This window comes from Siniperca chuatsi, linkage group LG14 (assembly GCF_020085105.1).
Source record: "Siniperca chuatsi isolate FFG_IHB_CAS linkage group LG14, ASM2008510v1, whole genome shotgun sequence".
Classification (NCBI taxonomy): domain Eukaryota; kingdom Metazoa; phylum Chordata; class Actinopteri; order Centrarchiformes; family Sinipercidae; genus Siniperca; species Siniperca chuatsi.
The window spans coordinates 24,355,267-24,378,542 of record NC_058055.1 but is presented as its reverse complement, the minus strand read 5'-3'; the positions used below and the strand labels follow the sequence as shown (position 1 = coordinate 24,378,542).

Genomic DNA, 23,276 nt, shown 5'->3' with positions numbered 1-23,276 from the left:
CAGCTGCATCAAAACAGTCAGGCATCAGGTTTTATTTAGAGGCACTTGCAAAGCAGATTGACTGCGGTGGGGCTCATTTACTTCTGTAGTCTTAGTAAATAGACTCCCTACAGTAAAAAAATGCGGTGACACAAAATTTTGCAACAGACTCAATAAATATCTCCCATTGTGGTTTAAGATGCAGCCAACCTACAGTTTGAAGGTATTTCCAGCCGATAACAGCACGCAGGTTGAGGTCGGGACTCAGGGTACATCGCTGTCTGTCTCTTTGCTCTGCTCTCTGCTGAAAATCCTTTGAGGTGTGGGCATGTTTATTCGTGCTTTAGAACATAACCGCTGTGAAATAATCAGAAAATGCTGTTTTATTTATCTGTTTCACTGCTTTGTTCTCACTATCGCCGCTCCCTCTCGTCATTCACTCTCTTGCTCCCTCGACCACCGCTGCCCTCTCGCTCATGAAGCCGGGAGGAGGGGCCAACTTTGAATCGTATGTTTAGAACCGGCAACTGACAAATCCTACTCATTCTACCTATAAATGTACACTATGTTTGAGGTGGGAAAAACACAATACCAATCATACAGAATTGTTTAATGCTCTGTTTTTCATCATATCCTCATACCAGTTTTTTTTTTACCTCCAAGTGGTTAAATGGACCATCTTTATAGTGCTGACCTGAGATCAGACTTAGTATACAGCTATGCATGTTGTGTTCTAGTGTTAGAGAGGTCTTTGTTTCAGTGCATATGATAGCCAACACACACTGATACACCAAAATGTCCAAGTAACAGAGCATTAGTGAGATTATTAACTAGGGTAATTACTGAATATTCAAATTGTATACAATTCTTGTTACTGAAAAAAGTAATCATACTGTAACACAATCATCAGTAAAGCACTGCTGTCCAACACTGTGTGGAACTAAATTAGTAGCCCATGTGACTGCTGATAATAGTAATTAGAAAAGAAAAAGTACTTATTTATAAAGCACTTTTTATGCAGATGTAGCACAAAGATCACCATTATGTCATCAGTGCACCCCATTTGAGAAAGCGGCTCGGTCTGGATAACAAAAAAGAAGAAAAAAAGAAAAAAGAAAAACATTTCAGGGTCAGATATTAATTTTTGTCAAGAGAGTCTTAACTCACAGTTTTACCTCGCTAACATCAATCCATCAAGAGCTTCACCATCTTTACTGGCTGCTCACTGCACTAAGTGAATCAGGCCATATTCATTGTAATGGCTCACATGACGGAAATAAGTCAATTTAGCCCCCTGAAATAGGCTTTAATGGCTTTAAAAAGGGAGTACATGCATGTAGACATTCAGAGAGATAGAAATAGCTCAGAGCTAACAGCACTTCCTCTACATGGTGGCCGTCTGTTTGCTGGAGTAGTCAGGATGTGTGGGATCACCATGACTCAAACACAGATAAAAAAGGAGTCTGGTCTAAATCTCAGCTTTTGGGGTGTTTCACGTTCACATAGTAGTTGCCCCTAGTGAGATTTTAGTGAATTGTTCAGAATGACTCACAGCCCTGGCTCCAAGACCTCAAGACATCAAGAGTGTTTCCTGATATGACACTAGGTTGATACTGGTAAAACTCAATAATGTCTAGTTTTAAAGCTACAAGGTAAATGGCATTTTCTTACTTTTCTGCATTTGTCTTACTTAATTTCCAGTTGAAACAGGATGTTGTTGTGTGATTGCTGCCCAGATCTCTCACTTTACAGCCTCCTCATCCTACAAAAAGAGGAGAAAATGGGAGAGCAGAGTTTAAGAACTACAAAGTCAATAATTAATTGAACTGAAAACTGAGATGTCCAAATTCTGCAATGACAAGGGTGCCTCATTATCATGAATATGTAAATATAGATCGAGATCCCCTCCAGGCTCTGTTTGCTACTCAGTGTCACTGCAGGCAGCTACAGGAAAGTGTTATTAGAACACATGTTGCATTTGGAGCAACCATGATCATAACTGGTATTTCACAACACACTGCAAGAGTTTTTCCATATGTTAAAATGACTTCATAAAAGTCTTTGTTTACCTTTTAAACATATTGGAGGTTTGAGGTTTGCACAAACTGCAAAAAGTGCCCATTTCGCCAACCAGTTCACCCATGGCTGAATCTTTTTGTCTTTGTCATCCTGGCAAGAAAATCTGCTGACTAAAAAGTGCGTAACAATGTAGATGAATTAGTTTGCAGCTGTCGATGGTCTAAGCAGGATTCAGATCAATACTGCACATACAGCAGAACCTTTTTAAAAAAATAACAGTACAACTCATGGGATTTATGCATGAAACTCAATGTTAATTTGTTTACATTTTAGTCTGTCTCCTAGAAAAGCACACAAAACATACAATTATCCAAAGAACTGCTCACTGCAAGAGGTCTGTCTGTGTGGAAAGATGCAGTGCTCGCTCCTCTGCCATTACTTCATAAGAACTGAAAAATGACAGGCATAATTTACAATCTTGCACCTCTATAAAAAACAACTGCGCAATGTTGTAGCTCACTGACTCTGAATTTCAACAATCCCCTCCAGCGTCATTGAAAATAAGAAACAACCTATTAACTGCTGACAAGTGCCCTGTGTCAGCCTTCAATCTCCTGGACCCGGGACACAGCAGCCTGGAAGGCTTACAAGACTTTGTTGGCATCCACATCACTGCTCCTAAGTGGTTTCACTCACACCTGACTATTTTCCAATTTGTTATCTTAGCTGGTAATAGGTCACAGCTGATCTGAGGTCTATTTTACATCTCCCTGTGTCTGGATGTAGTAGGCTCTTAATCGTCCTCATTGACTGCTGCTTGTCATCTAGAATGATCTGTCGACTCTGCAGAAAGATGCACACAGCAATAAAACATGAACCCTGCATGATAAAAATTAGTTGCATTATGGGAAATCCAGGTCTTTTAGATCTTGAACCATACTAGGAACTAAAAGTCAAGATATCTCTGTATTTCTGAAACAATGTATGTTACGAACTGCAATACTCCCATTATATAAACCTGTTTATAGACTGCTAAATTGTTTTACTAAATACGTTTTGGAGGAAATTTAATTGCTGCCTTGATTGTGTTCACTGGCTGTTTTTTCCATGTTAATGAGGCTTTAGTTGCTAAAAACAAATGAAATAAGTTGCCACTGACCATTTAGCAGATACACAGTTTGTACCTTTACAGATAAATTGAAAAATGTTGATAAGGCTAAAAGTCTACTGCCATGCTAGAGGCTCTGTGAGACGGTACTTCAGCACTGCACCAAAGTTATTACAATTCATCCTGAGAGAAATCCATCCAACCACCAATCCAAAGTCGTGGGATCATCAAAGCCATTATGCTGCCAGTATGCTTCTTCTTCGAATACCTTCAGCAACCTCTTCCAGGTTTCCGATGTTGGATTGGGGGGGGGCTGCATCCAACATTTTCTGCAACTTTGAACTACGATTGGCCAGCTGTGTGTGGTGAGAAAGGAGCTAAGATTTGAACTTCTCTCTAGCTCTCTTTTTTCATTCTTGACACAACTATTTCTGTCACTTTTCAACACAACACCAGAGTGCTACACTATGAACGTCTTCCAGGAGAGACTGTGTGAAAATGTGCACAGTTATCCCCATATTTAAATGATATTGCTTCTCTCCCCTCTCTATGACGGCCGGCTTTTCACTCCACCTTCCAGTGTGGCCGTTCGGAACTATAAATACTTTTGATTTCCAACATGATCAGACAACATGTCATACAAACTAGTTCTGTTCGAGCACAACCTGACTCATAGAATTCATCCTCTAAGGACCATGAGGGGACCAATTTCATGTCAATCCATCCAATAGTTGTTGAGATATTTCAGTCTGGACCAAAGTGGTGGAACGACCAACTGATTTTGCCATGCCCAGAGCCATGCTGCCAGCACGGCTAGAAACATAAATTCGTAGTATATGGGAGGAATTGCAATAACAAAAAGAATATAGTTGTTTATACTTAACAGTGATGATGAAAAACAACATTAGGAACACATTTCCCAATCCAGCGTGATCAGCAGCACCAGGCAGCAGTCACTTGTTTATTGTTTATCAGAAGTGCAAATTCTGATATTCTGTCAAAAGGTGCCTGAATATTGTCTTCACATACTGGAGCTTTACAAGGCTTTTTGTTTACCTCATGCCTTGATGTATTGCTGATTTACTTCCTCTCTGTAAGTGCAGTCATACCTTGTCAGATCCCTCCCCGTCATCCCTCACATATTAAAGTAAATAGCTGCGTGAAGAGTCTTAAAGCAGCACCTCCCTCCATAGAAAAACAAGTTTCCTGCCCTTATCAGTGAATCAGACGCTGTCTCACTATTCAATTGCGGATCCAAGACCTGTTTATTCAGCACCGCCTACACTACAACCTATCTAAACACTCCACTGCAGACTTTCATTCTCTTCCTTCTTCTGCAGACTGCCCTTTCATTGCCTGATACGCCCACACACTCGTGTGTGGGAGCACACAAACACACAAACACACACATTCTGGCTCTGTTTCTTAGAGATGTTTTTGCTCTTTTGTATTCATTATCCTTGTTTGTATCTGTTTGTGTGTCGCTGCTTTTACATTAAAAGGCTTTATAAAACAACTTGTTTTCATTTGAAATCCCTGTATTACAGTAAATGGAGGAACGTCTGAAAAATGCTTTATTTTTATTGTTCGCATTTTGGCTCTAAATATTGATGAAATGTCTAACAGACTTTCCCACAAGGCTATTCAGAAAGGATGAAGTGAGTAGCTGCTATGTCATGGCCACAGCAAAAATCAATTGTGATTCACAGCTTAACAGTTACTGTAGTACTGGTGCTGTCAAACCTGGGACATATTCAGGTTAAATGAATAGTTCAGCATTTTGGGAAATACGCTTATTTGTTTTCTTTACAAGGGTGAGATGAGAAGATGGATATCAGTATCATGTCTGTTAAGTACAAAGCTGGAATCAGGATGTGGTTAGCATAGCGTAGCATAAAGACTGGAAGCATGGGGAAACAGCTAGCCTGGCTCTGTCCAAAGTTCAAAAATACGGTTATAGTTTGGTTATAGTTTCTGTACAGGCATGATGGTCTCAAACCTGGCCTCACTGTGATGACAAGACTTTAAGATGGTCACTGCGCCCAACTGTTGTTCGCCAAAGAAATAGTTCCAGCACAGTCATCCTTACATTTCTGTTTCCTTATAGATTAAACAAACAAGATATGTTCCTTACTGAGCTTTAGAGGTGTATGTAGATGCATTTTTTTCCTCTTTGGACAGAGCCAAGCTGTGTCCCCCTGCTTCCAGTCTTTATGCAAAGCTAAGCTAATCACGTCCTGACTCCAGTCTTCCCGTTTCTCTCTCTCAGAAAGCATATTTCCCAATATGTCCTCCTCTCTTTTAAAGGGGATGCCATCCATTTTATTACTTCAAATATATTATTTATTTTTGCTGTCAGTGTCGGTGAAGGTGTACTACTTACCATGTGGAAGTGTTAACATGTTGGATCTACTTAATTGTTCTTCCTTTATCAGGGTGTGAAAGTTTGTGGGCAGAAACACAACAGTGATTCATTCCTTCCTTGAAGTCAGACTAGTTTACTTATTGTCTCAAACTGCAATTAAATTAAAGCCAAATGTAAACAAATGAACTAACAAGTGAGTGGTGAAAATTATTGTATAAACGGACCATTGAAATTCAGCAGGGTATTTATCAGTTTTTACTCACCAAACATTTCAGCAGAGCTCTGAGCTGTGTAAACCTAACCATTTCAGAAAGCTTACAGACTGCTTTGACTTATTTTTCTTTTAGTTTCCACCACAGTTTTTTTGTCTTGTTTGATTTGCATGTTAATTTAATTGCTTCAACTTTAATTTCACATGATCAGTGTTATTTTTCTTTTTCTCCTCCACCTTACTCTTTTGCATGCTGTCATCGTCTGTGTGTTGCTGCTTTATGTTTGCTGGAAAAACAGCTTCCTGTCCCCAGATACAAGAAGGTAAGCCACTGAGAAACTCAAATCCCAACCAGTCCCTACTAATCAATACTAGTAGTCTTATCCGACAAACATCCAGACTCGGTGAACCCTGATCCAAACCATTACCAACCCCTAGCTAACCTCTCTCTCTCTCTCATTATCATTGTAATGTGATTCCATTACTTAGCAACCAAAAACTAAAAAAGTAATGTTTCTTGTGAATTAATATTCAATGCTGTGACTGTTATTCTATTGGTCCCATTCTTATCTTGTTGTACAGGACTGCATATTGTAAATAGTTACTCACCAAGAAAAGTCAGCTAATTAAAAGCGAACACTTTTGATAAGAAATAGTGACAAGAGTGTCCAAAGCAATGTAGTGATTGACTACACTGGACTGAAAGGTCAACCAGTTTACATATTAATTAAAGGTAAACTCCATCCTTAGATACAAGATGCTTTTACACATCATGAACCAGTGTTGATCAGATAATTAGGTGCTGTAATTAATGTTTTTGGTGAACCCGCTTTCCCTGAACTAAAATCCCTTTCATCAACTTACATTAGCAATTTCCTGCCTTAGCCAGAAAGCCCTTCAACAATAGCCTAGAGTTGTTAAATCAAATGGTTTGTTTTCCACCGTACTGTAGGAGAGACTCCCTGTATCACATTTGCATGTTATAGTTAATCTAAAGCATGTTTGCAGCATGCACTGTGTTCACACAGGAAATAACAAAATGAAAAATGTTAGTGTGGTGTTGATGGATACTTTTATCCCCCACAGTTTTACACAGTGGACACTGTTGAGCTACGTTCAACTGGAAAAAAACAAAACAAGTAAAATTGTGAAAAGTGGGGCAGTGATTCTGGCACCAACCCAGAAATATAATCCTTGGACAAACACTTTGTACTTGCCATTTGCAAAGCTTTCAATTTTGGCAGTAGTTTATCCACTCCAAGGTTAATTACTATCTGCAGAACAAACCTTGTATGCACTGTCAACATTAAGACATGAGCTGTGTCCTTTTATACAATCTTCATAGTACACGGTTTTGTTGGTATACAACAAAATAGACTTACCCTTTTGTTAAAACAGGAAATGATGCAAGATGTGATAGATGTCAATAAAACTGCTGCTACTGTACAGGAAAGCTTTTTTTTTTTTGGTTATTTGCGAAGTTACTGCAAATGTAAAAACTTCAAACATTAAATTTTTTGTCCTTTATATTTTGCTTTTCAAGATCTTCCCAGGGCTGTCTCACCACCAACCACAATTGGGTTTAATTTTTTCCAGGTGTGAGTAGTTTCCCCATTTCCTATGTGCAGTGGTGGAAGAAGTACTCCTCCTTTACTTAAGTAAAAGTAGCAATAGCATAGTGCAGAAATACTTTGTTACAAGTAAAAGACTTGTATATACTTAAAGTACCAAAAGTAAAAGTACTCATGCAGAATGTCAGCACATTCAGAATAATGTACAGTATATTATATTATTGGACTGGATTAAGCTTGGTGGAGCTAATTTTAAATTACTGTATACACTGTTAATCTGTGAATTTACCCCCTTATTTTATCCTAATATAATAATAATACATATTTTTTTTATTTGTTGGTTAAATTTTGTGTTATTTATCTGAAAATGCAAACTAAAGCTGTCAAATTTAGTGGAGTAAAAAGTATAATATTTGCCTCTGAATTGTAGTGGAGTAGAAGTATAAAGTAGCAGAAAATGGAAAGTAAAGTACAATTACCTACTTGAGTAAATGTACTTAGTTACTTTCCATCACTGCCCATATGTATTGCATTGTGGGGCTATGGTGTCCATCAACCACATAATTAAGTGGGTTTTATTTGTATACTGATAACTTTGAGTACATTTTCCCAATGGAACCACACTACATACTCTAAACCTAGTAAAAATGACACAGACAGTGATGACACTTTCTTGTTGGGAGAAATTTACAGTTAGTGCATCAGATGTTATGAATACTGAAAACACAGCATGTCTTGTAGCTGCATTGTATTCTGGTCTATTGCGGCTGCTGTCTGGTGTGTGTGCCTGTTCTGTAATGGATATCTGTGGTACGATTGTTGAATGTTAATGCAAAATGGCAGCTCTAGAAAGAGGACCTTGCTCTTTGACACCCAAAGCGTTTACTGCTGTCTTGGATTGTTTGTCTTGTAATGTAGCTACTGGAAATGTCTCACCTTCACTCTGTCTTCTCTGTGTGGCTACTCATCCATGAGAATTTAAAAAAAAATAATAATAAGCATGCAGCAGCATTGCAGTAACAAGCAAGTGACCTACCAATAGCTGTTTAAGTGCTAGTTTAGTTTCCCCCAGTTGATTTAAAAAAAAAAATTAAACCTCTCTGCTGTTTTCCACTAAATCAATGAAATGACTGGCAGTGAAACTAATGTGTCCCAGTGTGACCCTGTGACACAACCCCCACACCACTCCTCCTTAAGCCTCCAAACATCAGCGTTGACATTCATTGGTGGCGAATGGGACCCATCTGCCGACTCTCTATTTTGCCTACTTCCATCCCTCCAGGATCACGTCAAGTAGCCTTGACCTGAGCACCTCCACTGATCCCAGGTGGCCCCTGAAGCATCAACCCCTTCTTTAACATGACTGTGGGTCAGCTCCCTCTGGATGAGATCCATCCTGTTATCTGCTGCTCCTGCTGACTGATGCTTCCTCCACCTGCGTGTTACCAGGCCAGTCAGATATGGTAATGAAGACATATGCCCTGGCTGATGAAGAGGCTTATAGATAGCACTGTGGAAAATAAGCTTAGAAAATACACATGAACAGTATTAGCTCAAAATAAACTGTATGTTCTAAGGCTTCATACATAAATAAGATGAAACTTTATTGATTAATGTAAGGAAACAATAAAAAAAGAACAGAATACATGCGCAGAACTACAAAAAACAAAAACAAAAAAACCCTCAATAAATGAATCAAAACTGTATGAATAATAACTGAACACATACAGTATGTAGTTATGGTGCTGACATTTCTGCTGCTAACAATGCTGGATTTTCTTGCTCAGATGTTCCAAATAGTTTTAACTCTTGACATTTTTAAACTCGATGCAGTCAGCGTGGAAACTGGATCCCAGCCGGCCGGCAGTCAGAGAGCCTCTGGCTGGGAGCGGCAATTTTAAATGGCTTCTAATGTAAGCACACCTGAAATGTTGCTAATAATCCCTCGTTGTACGGGAATACTGTGCACACACAACTATGGCAAATACGACAGGTCAAAGTAAGTCTGCCTGTGAACTGATGGAGGTTTACAACGAGCAGTTTGGGTAATAATTTTACTATTCAGCTTAGTTTTCTTTCACATAATTTTGGCTAACCTGGGGATTTGTTTACAAAATGTCGGATTGTTTAACTGCTCATGTTTCTTTATCTCCTCTGACTTCTTTTTTAAAATGTTTTGCTGTTCCCAGATCTCAGCAATAAATTTAGTAGGTACAACATTATTTTTACCAACAGGATTGATGGCCAAAACTACAAAAATAAGACCCCAGAATTATCCTTTAATCCTATAAACAGTGCTTATGTAGGCCTAGTTTTGTACTGAACTGAATTTAACAGTTCAGTACACAAATAGCAACACATGGAATTTACTTAGAATCCAAGACTGAACTAAAGACGCAGCGCCTTCATGTCATGGTGCAATAAATGTTGATGTGATCACCTACTGATGTGCATTTTAACAGTGGGGCGATCACTAAAAACAAGGGGGAACAAATTATATTGTCAGGGACTTTGAATCTTTGTACTAAACTTAACGAAATTATTCGAAGAACTATACTTAAGTATAATTGAGGTAGAAATATTGTACTTTCACTCTTACAATTATCTGACAGCTGTATTTACTAGTTACTTTGAAGATCAAGGTTTTATACACAAAATATATACCTCAGTTTATAAATATGCATTATAGTAATTATGCATTATGGATTCATTGTTATAGATGAATTGACCGAACAGCATAAAAAGTAGTTAAAAATAGTTTCATTTTGACCAGCAACAAAATGCTGCTTACACAGTAATGCATTAATAATAAAATAATAAAAATATGTCACACTGACTGAGGTCATTCTGCTGCCTGCCGAGTACTTTTACTTTCGACACTTTAAATACATTTTGCTGCTAAACACTTCTGTACTTCTACTTGAGTAAAAGTAGCAATACCTCAGGTAAAAGTCTTGCATTCAAAATCTTACTTAAGTGCAAGATCTGAATACTTCTTGCTCCAAACTCGACACCACCACACATGCCAAGCCCCACTACACCCCTCATTTCCTCTGAAAGATGTCAAGGAAGCTCATCATTTCCAAAACCAAGAGCTCAACTTCATTTCACAGCATTTAAAGGCTGTTATTCAAGGAACTGTTATGAATGAGTATGTGTGAGATGGGAGGTGTGTGGATACACTGATGCATTTTACCCATCTGCCTTCCGCAGCGGTCATTTTTCTCCAACCCTCAGTAATTATGATCAACCAAGTATTCACAGTGTGCTCGCGCAATCAGCAGCATGACGCAGCTGTCTGTTCATCCCAATCCAACCCCATATAATGTGCCTCTGCTTAAATGATAACTGAGGTGTTTGCTGAAGGCAACAACAGAGGTAGATGAAGACAGCACATTAACCTCTCTAATCAACCCTCATGGTGCTGTCTCAACTTCGCTGTGTGGAAAACGCAGTTACAAAATACGGCTAAATGTCAGCAAGAAATGTAACATTTCGACACCCAGAGGAGCATATAATAGTAGAAAATGAAAGTTGATATATGGTGATATACAAGGAGCTGCAGGTGAAGTTACAATTTTAGGAGATGTTAAGCTTTGAGCTGGTTTATATTCCTATTTTTTGCACATAGAAAAAAAAAAGTGTTATATTGTGTTATATTCCAGATCAAGTATCACCTTCAGCAAAGTTCACCTGCAGCTCCTTGTATATCACCATATATCAACTTTCATTTATATATATATATATATATATATATGAATATTTTACTGGTTTAGTTCACCCAGGCTGCTGCTTGGATAAGGGAAGAGAAAATAAGAAACAAGATTGAGGAGAAAGGGTCACGGCTGGCACAAAGATTGGGGTAGCAAAGTGAATGTTGACTGTGTTGTAATGCCTTATTTTCAAGGCACTGTAGACAGAAGAATCCCTCTGCCTCTTAGCTTTGCCTTGTTTTTGTTGTTGAATTTCACAGTCCTCAGTGTGGCAGCAGGACTACAGACATGTCTCAATGCATGCATCTTTGACTATAAGTAATTTACAATAAGACTGTATTCATTAGCTTCTCAGTAGGCCTACTTAGCCTGCAACTAAGAGGCACACTGTACTGTGCCACACAATAAAAATGTTTCACCTTAAAAGGTTTGAGACTTTCAAAATAAGATATACATTTCCAGCAGCACTGTTCAACCCTCTGGCAACTCACGACTTGGCCATCATAACAAATTTCGATAGACATGGATAGTTTTTTTTGTCTGACTGTTATCATTTTACCACTGCTTTCTCAAGATGCAAACAAATAAAGGCCTTGGGCAATATTTGAATGCACATTTATTGATCATAAAAGAAAGATGGGGACTTGTGGTGAGCATGAGTTAACAGAATAAAAAAAAATAATTTAAAATACATAGCCACCCAGTGTACTACATTACTAATACATTTAGTCAAATATTCATTTTGTCATTAATTCCATGCAGTATCTCATTCATTTAAGTAATGTTAGATAAGTAGTGATACATGTAGTACTATCTACCATAGAAAGTTCATTTCTCCTCTCTAGCTGGAGACATGTCCCGCTCTTTTCAAAATCCATATTTGTTCTCCCCTTTACTGTTTCAGTTTGATTCACTCACTAAAATCTCTCTAAATGGTGTCCTCTGACTGCCCAGCTGCCAAAATGAGAGAAGAGAGTTGATCAAAATGTTGATAAGCTCATCTGAGTCACCTTATTAGCTTGCACTGACTGCAATTAGGCTTAATGAGCAGCAAGGAGCAGGCAGAGTGGTTAATACCCCCAGGTTTTGCTACATTCTACCTTATTAATCTAAGTTGTTTGCTGTATGCAGCCGAAGAGGAAACCTGCAGTCACTACTCAGGGCTAGGAAAAAAAACAACTAAAAAAACCACTTCACCTCCTCTGCATGTTTCAGGTTAAAAATAAAATTAATATCTCCTGGAAATATGCTTAAATTTAACATCAGTCCATTAGCTATCATAAAGTACTTGTTTCTATCAAGGAAACGGAACATGATTTTAGGGTTAGTTAACAGTGCAGGTTTATAGCATCTGTTTTGTGCGTTTTTTTAATTAATATTATTATTATCATCATTATCATTATCATCATCTACTACTATTGTTGGAAGCAAGTACTAAAACCAATTTCATCATAATTTGTCATTTTCTGTACTGAGATGAATGTATGCAACTACAGAAAAATCACATTCACCAAATCAAAACCTTACTTTCTGTTACATAAAAATAATTAGTTTTTTTTTTTAAAGAATTCATTGTTCTTTAAAGCAGGTAGGATTTTCTTTTTTTCTTTGTTTTTTTTGTTTTTTCTTTTACAGTTTCTGGCCTCCATTTATTTTTCACGCCTACATGACCTCTTAATTTGCAAAATTAAGCAAGAATGTTTCTTTCTAATGATGCTTGCTGTTGGGTTGGCAGCAAAGTACATCAGCACTGACAGTGGAGCTTTTGCAAGATTAATTCAAACATATGAATACAGTGAACAGATGTATTGAAACATTGATTAATGCAGGCTATATAGTATGAACATTGTCATGCCTCATCATAGAAATAGTTTTTCCAAAACACTGTCATGGTTCTCTCTCACACTCTTCAAACTTGTTATATTTTTCTGCTGTCACCCATGACTCCTCATTGTGACTTTCACAAGAGCTACCACCAAATTGTTGTATTCAAGGCCATGTGATAGACTCTCTCATTACATCTTTGTTTTTTTACAGTAATCTGTAGTGATTACTCTGAGTGACAAAATCCAAGAAGGATGGGAGTTGTCCTGTCTAACAACAAATTTAATCCTGTTGAAGTGATGTCTTACTGTATGTAGACATAACTGTCTCTGTGACATACCTTAATGAAATCAAAAATCAAATCCTCTTAAACTGATTTAATTGTCTGTTTTTATAATGCAATCTCCTCTGTCTGGACCTTAAGAAATCTCAAATGACACTGGAGAGAACGGACTCTATCCGACACTGTGTGCTATCAAAATGTGGACATGTTTGTGAGAGTCAGCTGAAGAAATTAGTGTCACTATAGTTGTGTTTTGTGCAGACAGGATCTAAAGCAGTAGTGTTGCCTTATTAGACACAGTTGAGCGTGTCATTTTGCTGCCAGTAATTCCTGCTGAGTGCTGGGCTGTGAGCCGAGCTCCTCTATTAAGCCTGATAATTGTGGGTGAATAGAAGTCATATTTGTTTTGTTTTTCCCTTTTTGGTCCATTAAAGAAAGAACCATAAAGACAGGGAACAATTAAAGTAATGGCACTAGGCTCATGAGAATTTATTTTTTTGCATGATGGCTGTTTTCAGTGATGTGTGGAATCTTTATTATTTGACAGATGAGAAATTAAATCTTTGTATTGCGAGATCATAAAGCCACGGGTTTCTAAGTCTTATTATTCTTTATTCCGTGTAGTAATGTGTATGGTTTATTATTCAGGATGTCTAATTTTACTGTGTGTGTTCCTCTGTGGGATGCTGCAGTAGCAAGTGAATGGTCATATTTTAAGGCCAAAGATAAAGTAAGTGCCATTTGCTATTACTAAGTGTATTTCACACACACACACGGATACATATACATAGGATTTTCCTGAAAAACAATGTATAGACTCATACAAAAATAATCCCTCTCAATCATCACTTAAGACCCACTAGAAGTGTGTGGTGGTATCTGAGACGCTGCCCTCTGCCTGTACTTTCTTAGTTTCTTATTAGTTTGCTGTGTTCAGGATGTTTCTGGGCGTCAACCGTTGGGCCGTGGTGTGTAGCCCCCTAGCCAATAACAGCGTGCAGGCTGTGAGGTTGGGACTCTATAAAAACTTAGCGAGCAGGTCACGTCGCTGTCTCCGTCTCACTCCTCTGCTGTCTGTCTGTCTGTGAGTGTATCTAAAACAGTGTGTAAGTGTATCTAAAACAAAGTACACACACACACACACACACACACACACACACGATGAAGCTGGCCCCTTCCTGCCCGCAGGGTTGTGCAGAAGCGTGGGCGATTTTATTTGTGCTTCAGAACGTAACCACTGTGAAACAATCAGAAAATAACGTTTTATTTCTCTGATTCACTGCTTTGTTCCCGCTAACGCCGCTCCCTCTCTGTGTTTACAAACAGCAACCAACACATCCTAATTTATTCTGCCTTCAAAGTACCAAAAGTAAAAGTACTAAATATGCAGAATGGCTCATTTCATAATAATGTATATTATTGGATTATAATTATTGATGCATTAATGTGTACATCACTTTAATGTTGCAGCTGGTAACGGTGGAGCTAATTTTAATTACTTTACTGACTTTTGCAGAAAATAGCGTGTTCATGTAGGGCCACATAAGTCATAGTAAAAAGCTAGCCTTTAGGATGTTTAACAGAAAGCCTGCGTTAGCCTCCAAGGCCAATTTTGAGCCACTGCAGACTGGGTGCAGACTGTTTCCTGACTATCAGTTACCCTGTACACAGGACGTCCAGCTAATAGGATTCGAGAGCAGTTTAACCCGTCGTAATGTAACCTTGGTGAGCCACCGTTTACAACTTGATGCCGAGATCCCGTTCCCTTGCAGCCCCTTTAACCACTTTCGTCACCCTCACACATTTGATTAATCAATTAGTCCCCTTTTCCCTGTTAGAGTTTTTGCTTATCTTAAGATCAAAGTTGTCGTATACTGAGGCAAATTTCTGATTTGTGATACTGGGCTACATAAATAAAAATTGGCTTGCCTAGCGACAGAAAAATAAACAACTGATAATTTGCTAATTTTTTCAAGGAAAAATGCTGAACATTCACAGTTTCCTGTTCTCAAAATGTGATGTTTGCTGCTTTTTTCGGTTTTATCACTATAAATTGAATGTTTTAGTTTTGGAGTTTTGTTCGGACAAAACAAAGTATTTAAAGACATCAAATTGGGCTTTGGAAAAATTGTCACTATTTTACATTATATAGACTAAACAATCAACAGATTAATCGTTATTGAAAATAAGCCTTAGTTGCAGGCCTGAATGCCTTGAGTTGCATTATAGGAATTGTATGATCCAGCTTTTTTTTTTTTTTCCTTCTTTTTTTTTATCTAGCCCCATGATATCTTGGTCTCTTCTGCTTCAATTTTGGCAATTCAGTTTTTTTTTTTTTATCTGTCTTGGGTCCTCTAACTTTATGGAAGTGCAACTAAATCACTGAGGAGCCCCTTTAAAGGGTATTCCACCAATTGTCAGTTTAGTCATGGGGAGTAACCCAGGGGAAACCCTGATGATGTCATTAGGGTTATCTCAGCTTGGACTTTATATTTAACGGAAAAGCTGCATTACAAACTGCTGGCGTTTTAAAGCCATATTTATTTACCAGACAGGGAGGGTCTAAAAAAAAGTATTATCTTAGTTGCATCATGGGAAATGTGGGACTCAGTGATTTTAGAACTTAGCCAATATTATGTAACAAAAGTCAGAATATTTTGGCCTCTGCTGCTTCGATTTTGACTCTTTTGACTCGTTCCTTCCACTTTCTGGAGGAAAATAGCTAGAGTACCACTTTAAAGACCAATCAGCAAGCTCCCTTTGATTTAGTCATTATAGACACGTTGTGATAGTTGTTGTTGTTGTTTTATTTAGCAAATTTGCGTAGAATTATCTTCTTAAGAACTTGCATCAACTCAGTTTACTCTAATCCAAACCAAACACTAATTCATAGTGGTTGTGATAGTAACTGTTTTAATTTATTTAATCTTATTTATGTAAAACATTTGTGTTAATAACTGATGTATGATTAGCATACCAATTGTCACGACTGTACAGTAGAGTGGCAACAGGGGAAGGATAATGTTGAAAATAGCTTACAGGCAGGCAACAGTTAAGGAGACAGAAGCTCGAACACTCAAACACAAGACAGCAACTAGGCCGAAGTGTCAGAGGAACAAAGCACGTGGGCCTGTATATGTACGGAGTGGCGGATGAGAGAATGAGATGCAGGTGAGGAGGTGGGCGGGGAAGGCCAGGTGAGGGGAATGAGGTGATTGTAAGGCAGATGGGAGTGGCAGGATCTGTAATGACAGGAGAAAAGTCTGAGGGTATCTGGTGGACAGGTAAAGAATAACGCTAAAGGTGCCTGAGAGAGTGGAGATGTGGCTAAAGAGAGGGACAGAGAAGCGGACATTGTGACACCAATTAACATTCATATGACAAGCATTTTGTTAAAACCGTGATACTCTAGTTTTAGAGTTTTTAAAGAGGTATTGAAGGATCACATCTCTTTGGGATATGGGAAATCCTTGAACATGCAGGTAGATTGTCTAAACTAATTTTCATAAAGCTAAAAGCAGCACTGATGGAAGTTGACATTTGTGATTCCAGCCCGGGCCCTTTGCTGCATGTCATTCCTATTCTCTCTCTCCAGCTATCACAATAAAGCAGAACTGCCCAAAAAAAATCTTTAAAAAAAATTTGACATTTGTGCTGTCACCTGACAGTGATTATATGATAATGGCCCAAACTATCCTCAGGGGTGTCTATAAAACATACTCATTTGTGGACTCTGATCCAATTTAAGCTTTTGCCTCAAAAGGAGTTGGCAACCTGAATAATCTCAACACCACATGTCTTACTCTGAAAACCCTTTAGGTCCTTTCACTTTGCTCAGTCGGCATCCACATGGTGTTGTTTTATTTGGTCGTTGTATGAGTGACCTTTACTTTCTGTTCCTTCTGAGTCTCATTGATTTGCTTTTCAAAGGAATGTAAAAACCTCTTTTTTCAGTTAGTTCCCCTATTCACTTCAGTGTTTCTCAGGGTGACTTGGCGGGTCTTTCCAGCTGAGGTGGTACTGGATTGAATGTCTCATACGCTTCAGCGACAAAGATTTGATTGAATTATTCGTAGAAAAAATGAGAAGTAGCATGTGAAGTACATATAAACAGTTCAAGGAATGAAGGTGCTGAGGAAAACTGGAAAGACGGCAAAACTTCTGCACATTGTGTATGCTTCTGATATTTTTAATGGATGTCACATGCTGGTGGATCTCGCACTTTGAGCTTCCAAAATGTCCCTTTGGAAGGGAAACCCCTGCCTCATGCAGCATAAAATGCTAGCAAAATTTGAAAAACTTCAAAAAGGGACAGTACACACACCCCTGCCAAGAAAACCCAACTTAGCAGATAATTATTTTTTGTTTAAGTTTTTGATTATTATTATTTTCCTCTTTGTTCCGTTTCCTTTTCTCTTCCTATTTATTTATTTTTCCTTCTTTCTTTCCTCTTGTTTTTGAAACCACTCCCCCCATTGCTCCTCTACACTTGCATACACACTCTCCACACATTCTACACAACAGACTGCCCAGCACCTTCTCTAATACACACATCCCTAACCTAAGTCCTAACCTTTGTTTTCTTTGGCTTTACGTTGTATGTAATCAGTGCATTTTTTGTCCCATCTTGCTAATACTGTCATGTCAGTCAATGTATTAAGCTCTGTCTTGTCTCGTCTCACTAAAAAAAAATAATAAAAACTTTTTTTAAATGTCCCTTTGACCAACACCATAGCTCATAACAACATATCTTGAAAACAGTTGGGCAAATTAATGGGTTCAAAATGTTGATGTTGGTGAGCAGGGCAGTCTATCCATCTATCCATCCATCTTGGACCACAAGCATCGTACCAAAACTCTCTGAGCACATTATGGTCTCCAGAGGATGCACCCTTTTTATTTTGGACACTGAAAGACATGTATATTGGGTTAATTTTATGTCTAAGGATTTTTTTTATATCTATCTTCATCTATTTTTATCTGGTCTGTGTTTAATTCACAGGGTCTCAAGCCGATGGACCACAATGGGCTTTCCGACCCCTACGTCAAATTGCACCTACTGCCAGGAGCCAGCAAGGTAAGCGATTTTTTGATTTTCCATGACTGCATCTGTTCTGCTATCCTGACAGGTTTGCACTGTTCCTCCCAATTAAAGTGTGATTAGTACTGTGTCGACTTGTTCCTTGGATTTACTGTAGATAAAGTTTGCCTTTTCATGTTTAGCCTACCTTAGCATAAAGACTGGACGCAGGTGGAAACAGCTACCCTGGCTTTGTCCAAAGTGAGATAATAGGCACCTCTACCAGTTCACTAATTAATATGTTTAATCTCATTTGTTTAATTGGAACATAAAGAGAAATGTAAAAGCGACTAGACAGAACCAGGCTAGCTGTTTCTACCTGCCTCCAGTCCAAGCTAACCATGTCATGACTCCAGCTACGTACATAACACACAAACTTGAGTTCATTTTCTCATCTCACTTCTCTATAGAAGTCGAATCAGTGTATTTCCCAAAATGTTCCTTTAAGTCGTGATTTCATGATCAGAAAAACACACAGTAAGCTATGAAGTACCACATGACCACTCTGTGCTTCCAAAGCATTAAACACAGTATAGAAACAGTTTTAAATGTTGCTTGGTGTCTTTTCAGTCTGTCACTGGAATGACAAGGGATGGCCATAAGTGGATACAATTCTTTGACATTGTTTAAATGAGCGTTGATGGTTCAACAAAGTTCCCCTTGAAGTCTGAGTTTTTTCACAAATACATATGTTTTATACTGAGCCCTTCTTGTGGGTTTCTCAGGGCTGTAAATAGACCTACATGAGGAGAAGGCTAATAATCTATTTCATGACTCGGGGAGCACTGCAGAGAGTGTATGTCAGTGCAAGGCTTTATCAATGTAAACAACATTAACTGACCGACCTAATGTACCCACTTACTAACAATGTGCTTCACTTGTGAAGGCCGTGCCTCTTATCACCATGCTGTGAGCCAAGCTTTGGTCTGCCCAATGTCGCCAGTGGACACACTTTAAGAGACCTAACTTATGATCTGTTGAATAAGAGCCATTAAAGCTCTCCTGGGTGTCATGTCAGACCCCAATTGCTGCTTTTCCACCAATATGATCATAAAATGCACATATATGAATCAAAGATGGAAATGTATCTTAAATTTTAACATACAAAATGACTCACTGGTTGTTTTATATGAGACGATTAATTCTTTAATTTGCTTGCCTCTGACAGGAGGCCTTGAGGTTGATTTAATCCTTTCATTAAAGTCTTCAAATCCAATATAAATCCTGTGAATGATTTACATTCCACAAAAGCAGCTTATTGAAAGCTAAAGCTGTGTGATTATCCATCTACCTGACTCACGTCTCTTTTTCTTCTAATACCCTTTCAAACTCATCTCATTTGTTCGTTTGATCTAAACTTTGTAATTGTTAAGAACCTGCTCTTGACATTGAACTTCAGCTTTGACTTTAGGCCTCTTTACATTGGCTCCCTGTTTGTTTTAGGATTGATTTTAAGATCTTATTGATTAGGCTCTTCATGGCCTGGCTCCAGACTATATTTTAGATCTTTTAATCCCTTATGAACCTTCACGTAGTTTGAGATCTTCGGGCAGGGGTCTTCTGTCTGTTCCTGAGTCCAGGATGAAAACTAAGGGGGACAGAGCTTTTGCCATCAGGGCCCCGAGGCTCTGGAGCACCGAAGAAATTAGGTTGTCTGAGTCAGTGTCTTTGTTTAAGTCTCATTTTTATTGGAAAGCACATCCTGATCTTACCTGAGCTGTCGGTTTATTTAATTGATTTTTATGTATTTTATCATTCACTGTGGTATTTTATTTCTCTCTCTGTGAAGTACTTTGTTTTGAAAAGTGCTTATAAATAAAGTTTATCATCATTATTATTATCATCAAAAGAAGGATGAATAACCATGTAACTGTGTGTTTTACTAATGGTGTTTAATTTGCTTTGGGTACTTTACCAGATATTAATATTCTGAGAAAATTTAGTGCTAACACCATGCAAGACAAACAGCATGTGTCTACTGTACAATTAAAGTACAATTAAGCTGTTAAGTGTTAAGTAAAAATACAGAAGTATTATCAGCAGAACTTACTTAAAGTACTCATTATGCACAATGGCCCCTTTCATGGTGTTATATTATAGAACATTATATTATTCTGGTTTTATCCCTAATGAATACATGTAACTAAGAGCATTTTAATGTTATAGTTCATCAATGTGGAGCAAATTTTAGATACTTTGTATACTACTGGGATTAGTAATATAGTACTGCATTATATCATATGTTTTTTATGTAAAAAGTAACTAGTAACTATAAATGTGAAATAAATGTAGTGGAATAAAAAGTACAATATTTCCCTTTGAAATGTAGTGGAGAGTACAAGTAGAAAGTAGTATAGAATGGAAATACTCAAGTAAAGTACAAGTATGTCAAAAGTGTACTTGAGTAAATGTACTTAGTTACATTCCACCACTGTATAAGACATATATTATTATATTATACATTATTACATTCTCTACAGAATCAGTCAAGGCTGATCTCTGAACTGACGACTCAAAATAGCAGACAGATGGAAACAGTCAACATGTCTGCCATGCATATGCCACCCTTTATTGATAGCAATGCCACTTCGTCCACTGTATGCTCAGCCAGACAATGTGTGTGACTTTTATTGTGCAGTCTATGTACAAAACAGTATTCATAACATTTTCTGTCTCTTCTTCATATCTGACTGGAATACATTACTGATTGCTTCATGTGTGCTGACACTGATGGTGCTGTGTTGTGACACAATTTGTTTTCTTGAAATTTAAAAATGGACTAATTAGTGAGACTGCACAGATAGAGTTGTGATTTTTAGCATGAGAATGTGTAATTAGCCATTCAGAAAGTGAGAAAGCCCAGGGCCTGACAACTGTAATGAAACAGTAGCGTAATAATTGTCACACAACACATGGAATAGGCCCATAAAACACATCAACAGTCAGCCTGCTGTTGGTCTGAATTGGACAGATCCGCCCCTTTAATCACTTAGGTTACAGGAGAAATCTGCCAACTGTAGATATCTTTGATAATATCCATCCAACAGATTTGGTCCAGAGCAAGATTTCGCAAAACAACTAGCGACCAGAATGCTGTGTATATTCATCGCACCTTGAGGATGTAGCAAAATCAGTGTACTTTTACTGAAAGACTACCCACAAACTACTGTTTACACAGTAAAAATACTACTGTAAAAGCCCTGGTTATGACTGTCTGACTTTAGGAAATGTTTGTGTGCTCTCCATTCTGCAGAGATAAACATGAGGGAAGAGTGTTGCTTAGAAAAATGTGTTGAAAATACCATGTACACATACTCCCTTGCTGAGGCTAAAAATACTCTTAAACCTTTGAAAGTAAATGACACATAATTACGTCAGCAGTGAATCATCACTTTTTGTTGTAAACGGATATTTAATTTAATTTCTCACAAGATAATTGCTTTCACAGTGTGGCTTTTGACAGGATTAGCCCAGTTTTTAATTGTTATGATTAATTCATTGTTTTAAAATTATTGAAATCAGGTGTCATTATTCTGCAATAAAAAACAACAAAACATCTGTCCAATGTGAAAAAAAAAACAGCTATCAGCGCCTCTAAAGCTCAATAATTAATATGTACTATATTCCATGCACTATCTGAAATGTGAAAACAAATTGTTTTTGTTTTTTTTAATTTAACCTTAATTAATTGCTCAATATGAATGGACAGCTTGATTAACCTTTAATCCAGCTGTCCATTCAGATTGAAATCTCTTTTCTGAGGGAGTCCTGGCCAAGACAGCACAACAGTTACAGTTTATATAAAATTAAAACACAACAGACAGGGAATACAAACATCAAACACACAAGGAAGAGACTAAATCCAACTCCAACAAGTCCAGGGAGCAAAGTAGGAGAGGGCTTTTTTCCCACAGTTCAGTGCAAACTCTTGGAACCTGGTAAGGAAGCCACCTGGTGGATTGAAGTTGACGACTGCTGGAGGTCTGCATCAGGAGATTACATATATATGAGGGGAGTTTACCCAGCATGGCCTTGTACACAAAAATATACAAATTAAGTTGTCTACGTAGACTTAGCGACAGCCAGTCCACCAAAACGTAAAGCGTACAAGGATGAGTGCGGGAACCAGAGTTAGTTATAAATCGTAGAGCACTGTGGTACACAGAATCAAAAAGGTGAAGTGCACAAGAGGCAGCATGCATGTAGATAACATCACCATAATCCAAAACACTTGTAGCCTGCACAAGTTTTTTCCTGGCTAACATGTTGAAACAAGTCTTATTTCGAAAATAAAAACCCATCCTTAGTTTCAGCTTCTTCACAAGCTTTTCGGTGTGTACTTTGAAAGAAAGCTTGTCATCCAACCAAATACCTAAATACTTTAGAGTGTAGAGATTTGTGTTACATGGGGGTTGGGAACGATTCCTAGAAAAAGTCGTGAATTTGGTTTTCTTAACATTAAGAACTAACTTCAGCCCATGTAGAGAGTCTTGAAGATGTTGAAATGCTATCTGAAGCTCATTAATGGCTTGGCTCAGAGAAGGGGAAACTGAGTATGCCATAGTGTCACCACATAAAGGTGCGATTTATAGTTTGCAAGTCCTTCTCAATGTTATTTATAAATATAGAAAAGAAAAATAGGACCTAAAATTGAACCTTGGGGGACACCTTTGGAAGTCTCTAAAAAAAGTCTGATTTAAGACCATCTGTAAAAACACATTGTATGCACTCTGTAAGATAATTCCTGACCCATTTTATAGCTGTGTCCCCTATTCCAATAGCACTCAATCTATTTAGCAATAGCTCATGGTCTATAGAGTCAAATGCTTTTGACAGATCAAAGTTTTAAGGGGAGTTATATGCTGGAACTACTCTTGACGAACATACAGGCACAGTGACTGTTAGCTTCCTGGGGTTTTATCATCACAATGAGGTTGCCAGGTTCTGTACCAATAACAAAATCAACATTTTAAGGCACTGATAGTATCTGGCAACCTGCGCTATACCCAAAGATGGTGCACATAAGTACTGGGAGGATGGATGAACTGTTGTCCATCAAGAAATTGTTCTAGCATGCAAGTCCCTTGAAAACCACAAATTATTCATTTTACATTTCTGTTTGT

At 38.0% G+C, this 23,276-nt stretch overlaps 1 protein-coding gene and 1 long non-coding RNA gene across 3 annotated transcripts in view; one reads left to right on the top strand and one right to left on the bottom strand.

Moving 5' to 3' along the window:
- Positions 1-23,276, top strand: part of doc2b (double C2-like domains, beta) — a 131,844-nt gene that overhangs the window by 68,153 nt on the left and 40,415 nt on the right. Inside the window, exons 3-4 of one of the 2 annotated variants that reach the window (XM_044221449.1) lie at positions 5,982-6,005; positions 18,076-18,150. In XM_044221449.1, coding sequence (XP_044077384.1) covers positions 5,982-6,005; positions 18,076-18,150 — 99 coding nt within the window. The remainder of the gene's footprint in view (positions 1-5,981; positions 6,006-18,075; positions 18,151-23,276) is intronic. The other variant, XM_044221450.1, reaches the window with a different exon arrangement.
- The window catches only part of LOC122887848, a 95,989-nt gene that overhangs the window by 63,445 nt on the left and 9,268 nt on the right, over positions 1-23,276 (bottom strand). Inside the window, exon 3 of the long non-coding RNA XR_006380621.1 lies at positions 1,670-1,741. This is a non-coding gene — a long non-coding RNA (uncharacterized LOC122887848). The remainder of the gene's footprint in view (positions 1-1,669; positions 1,742-23,276) is intronic.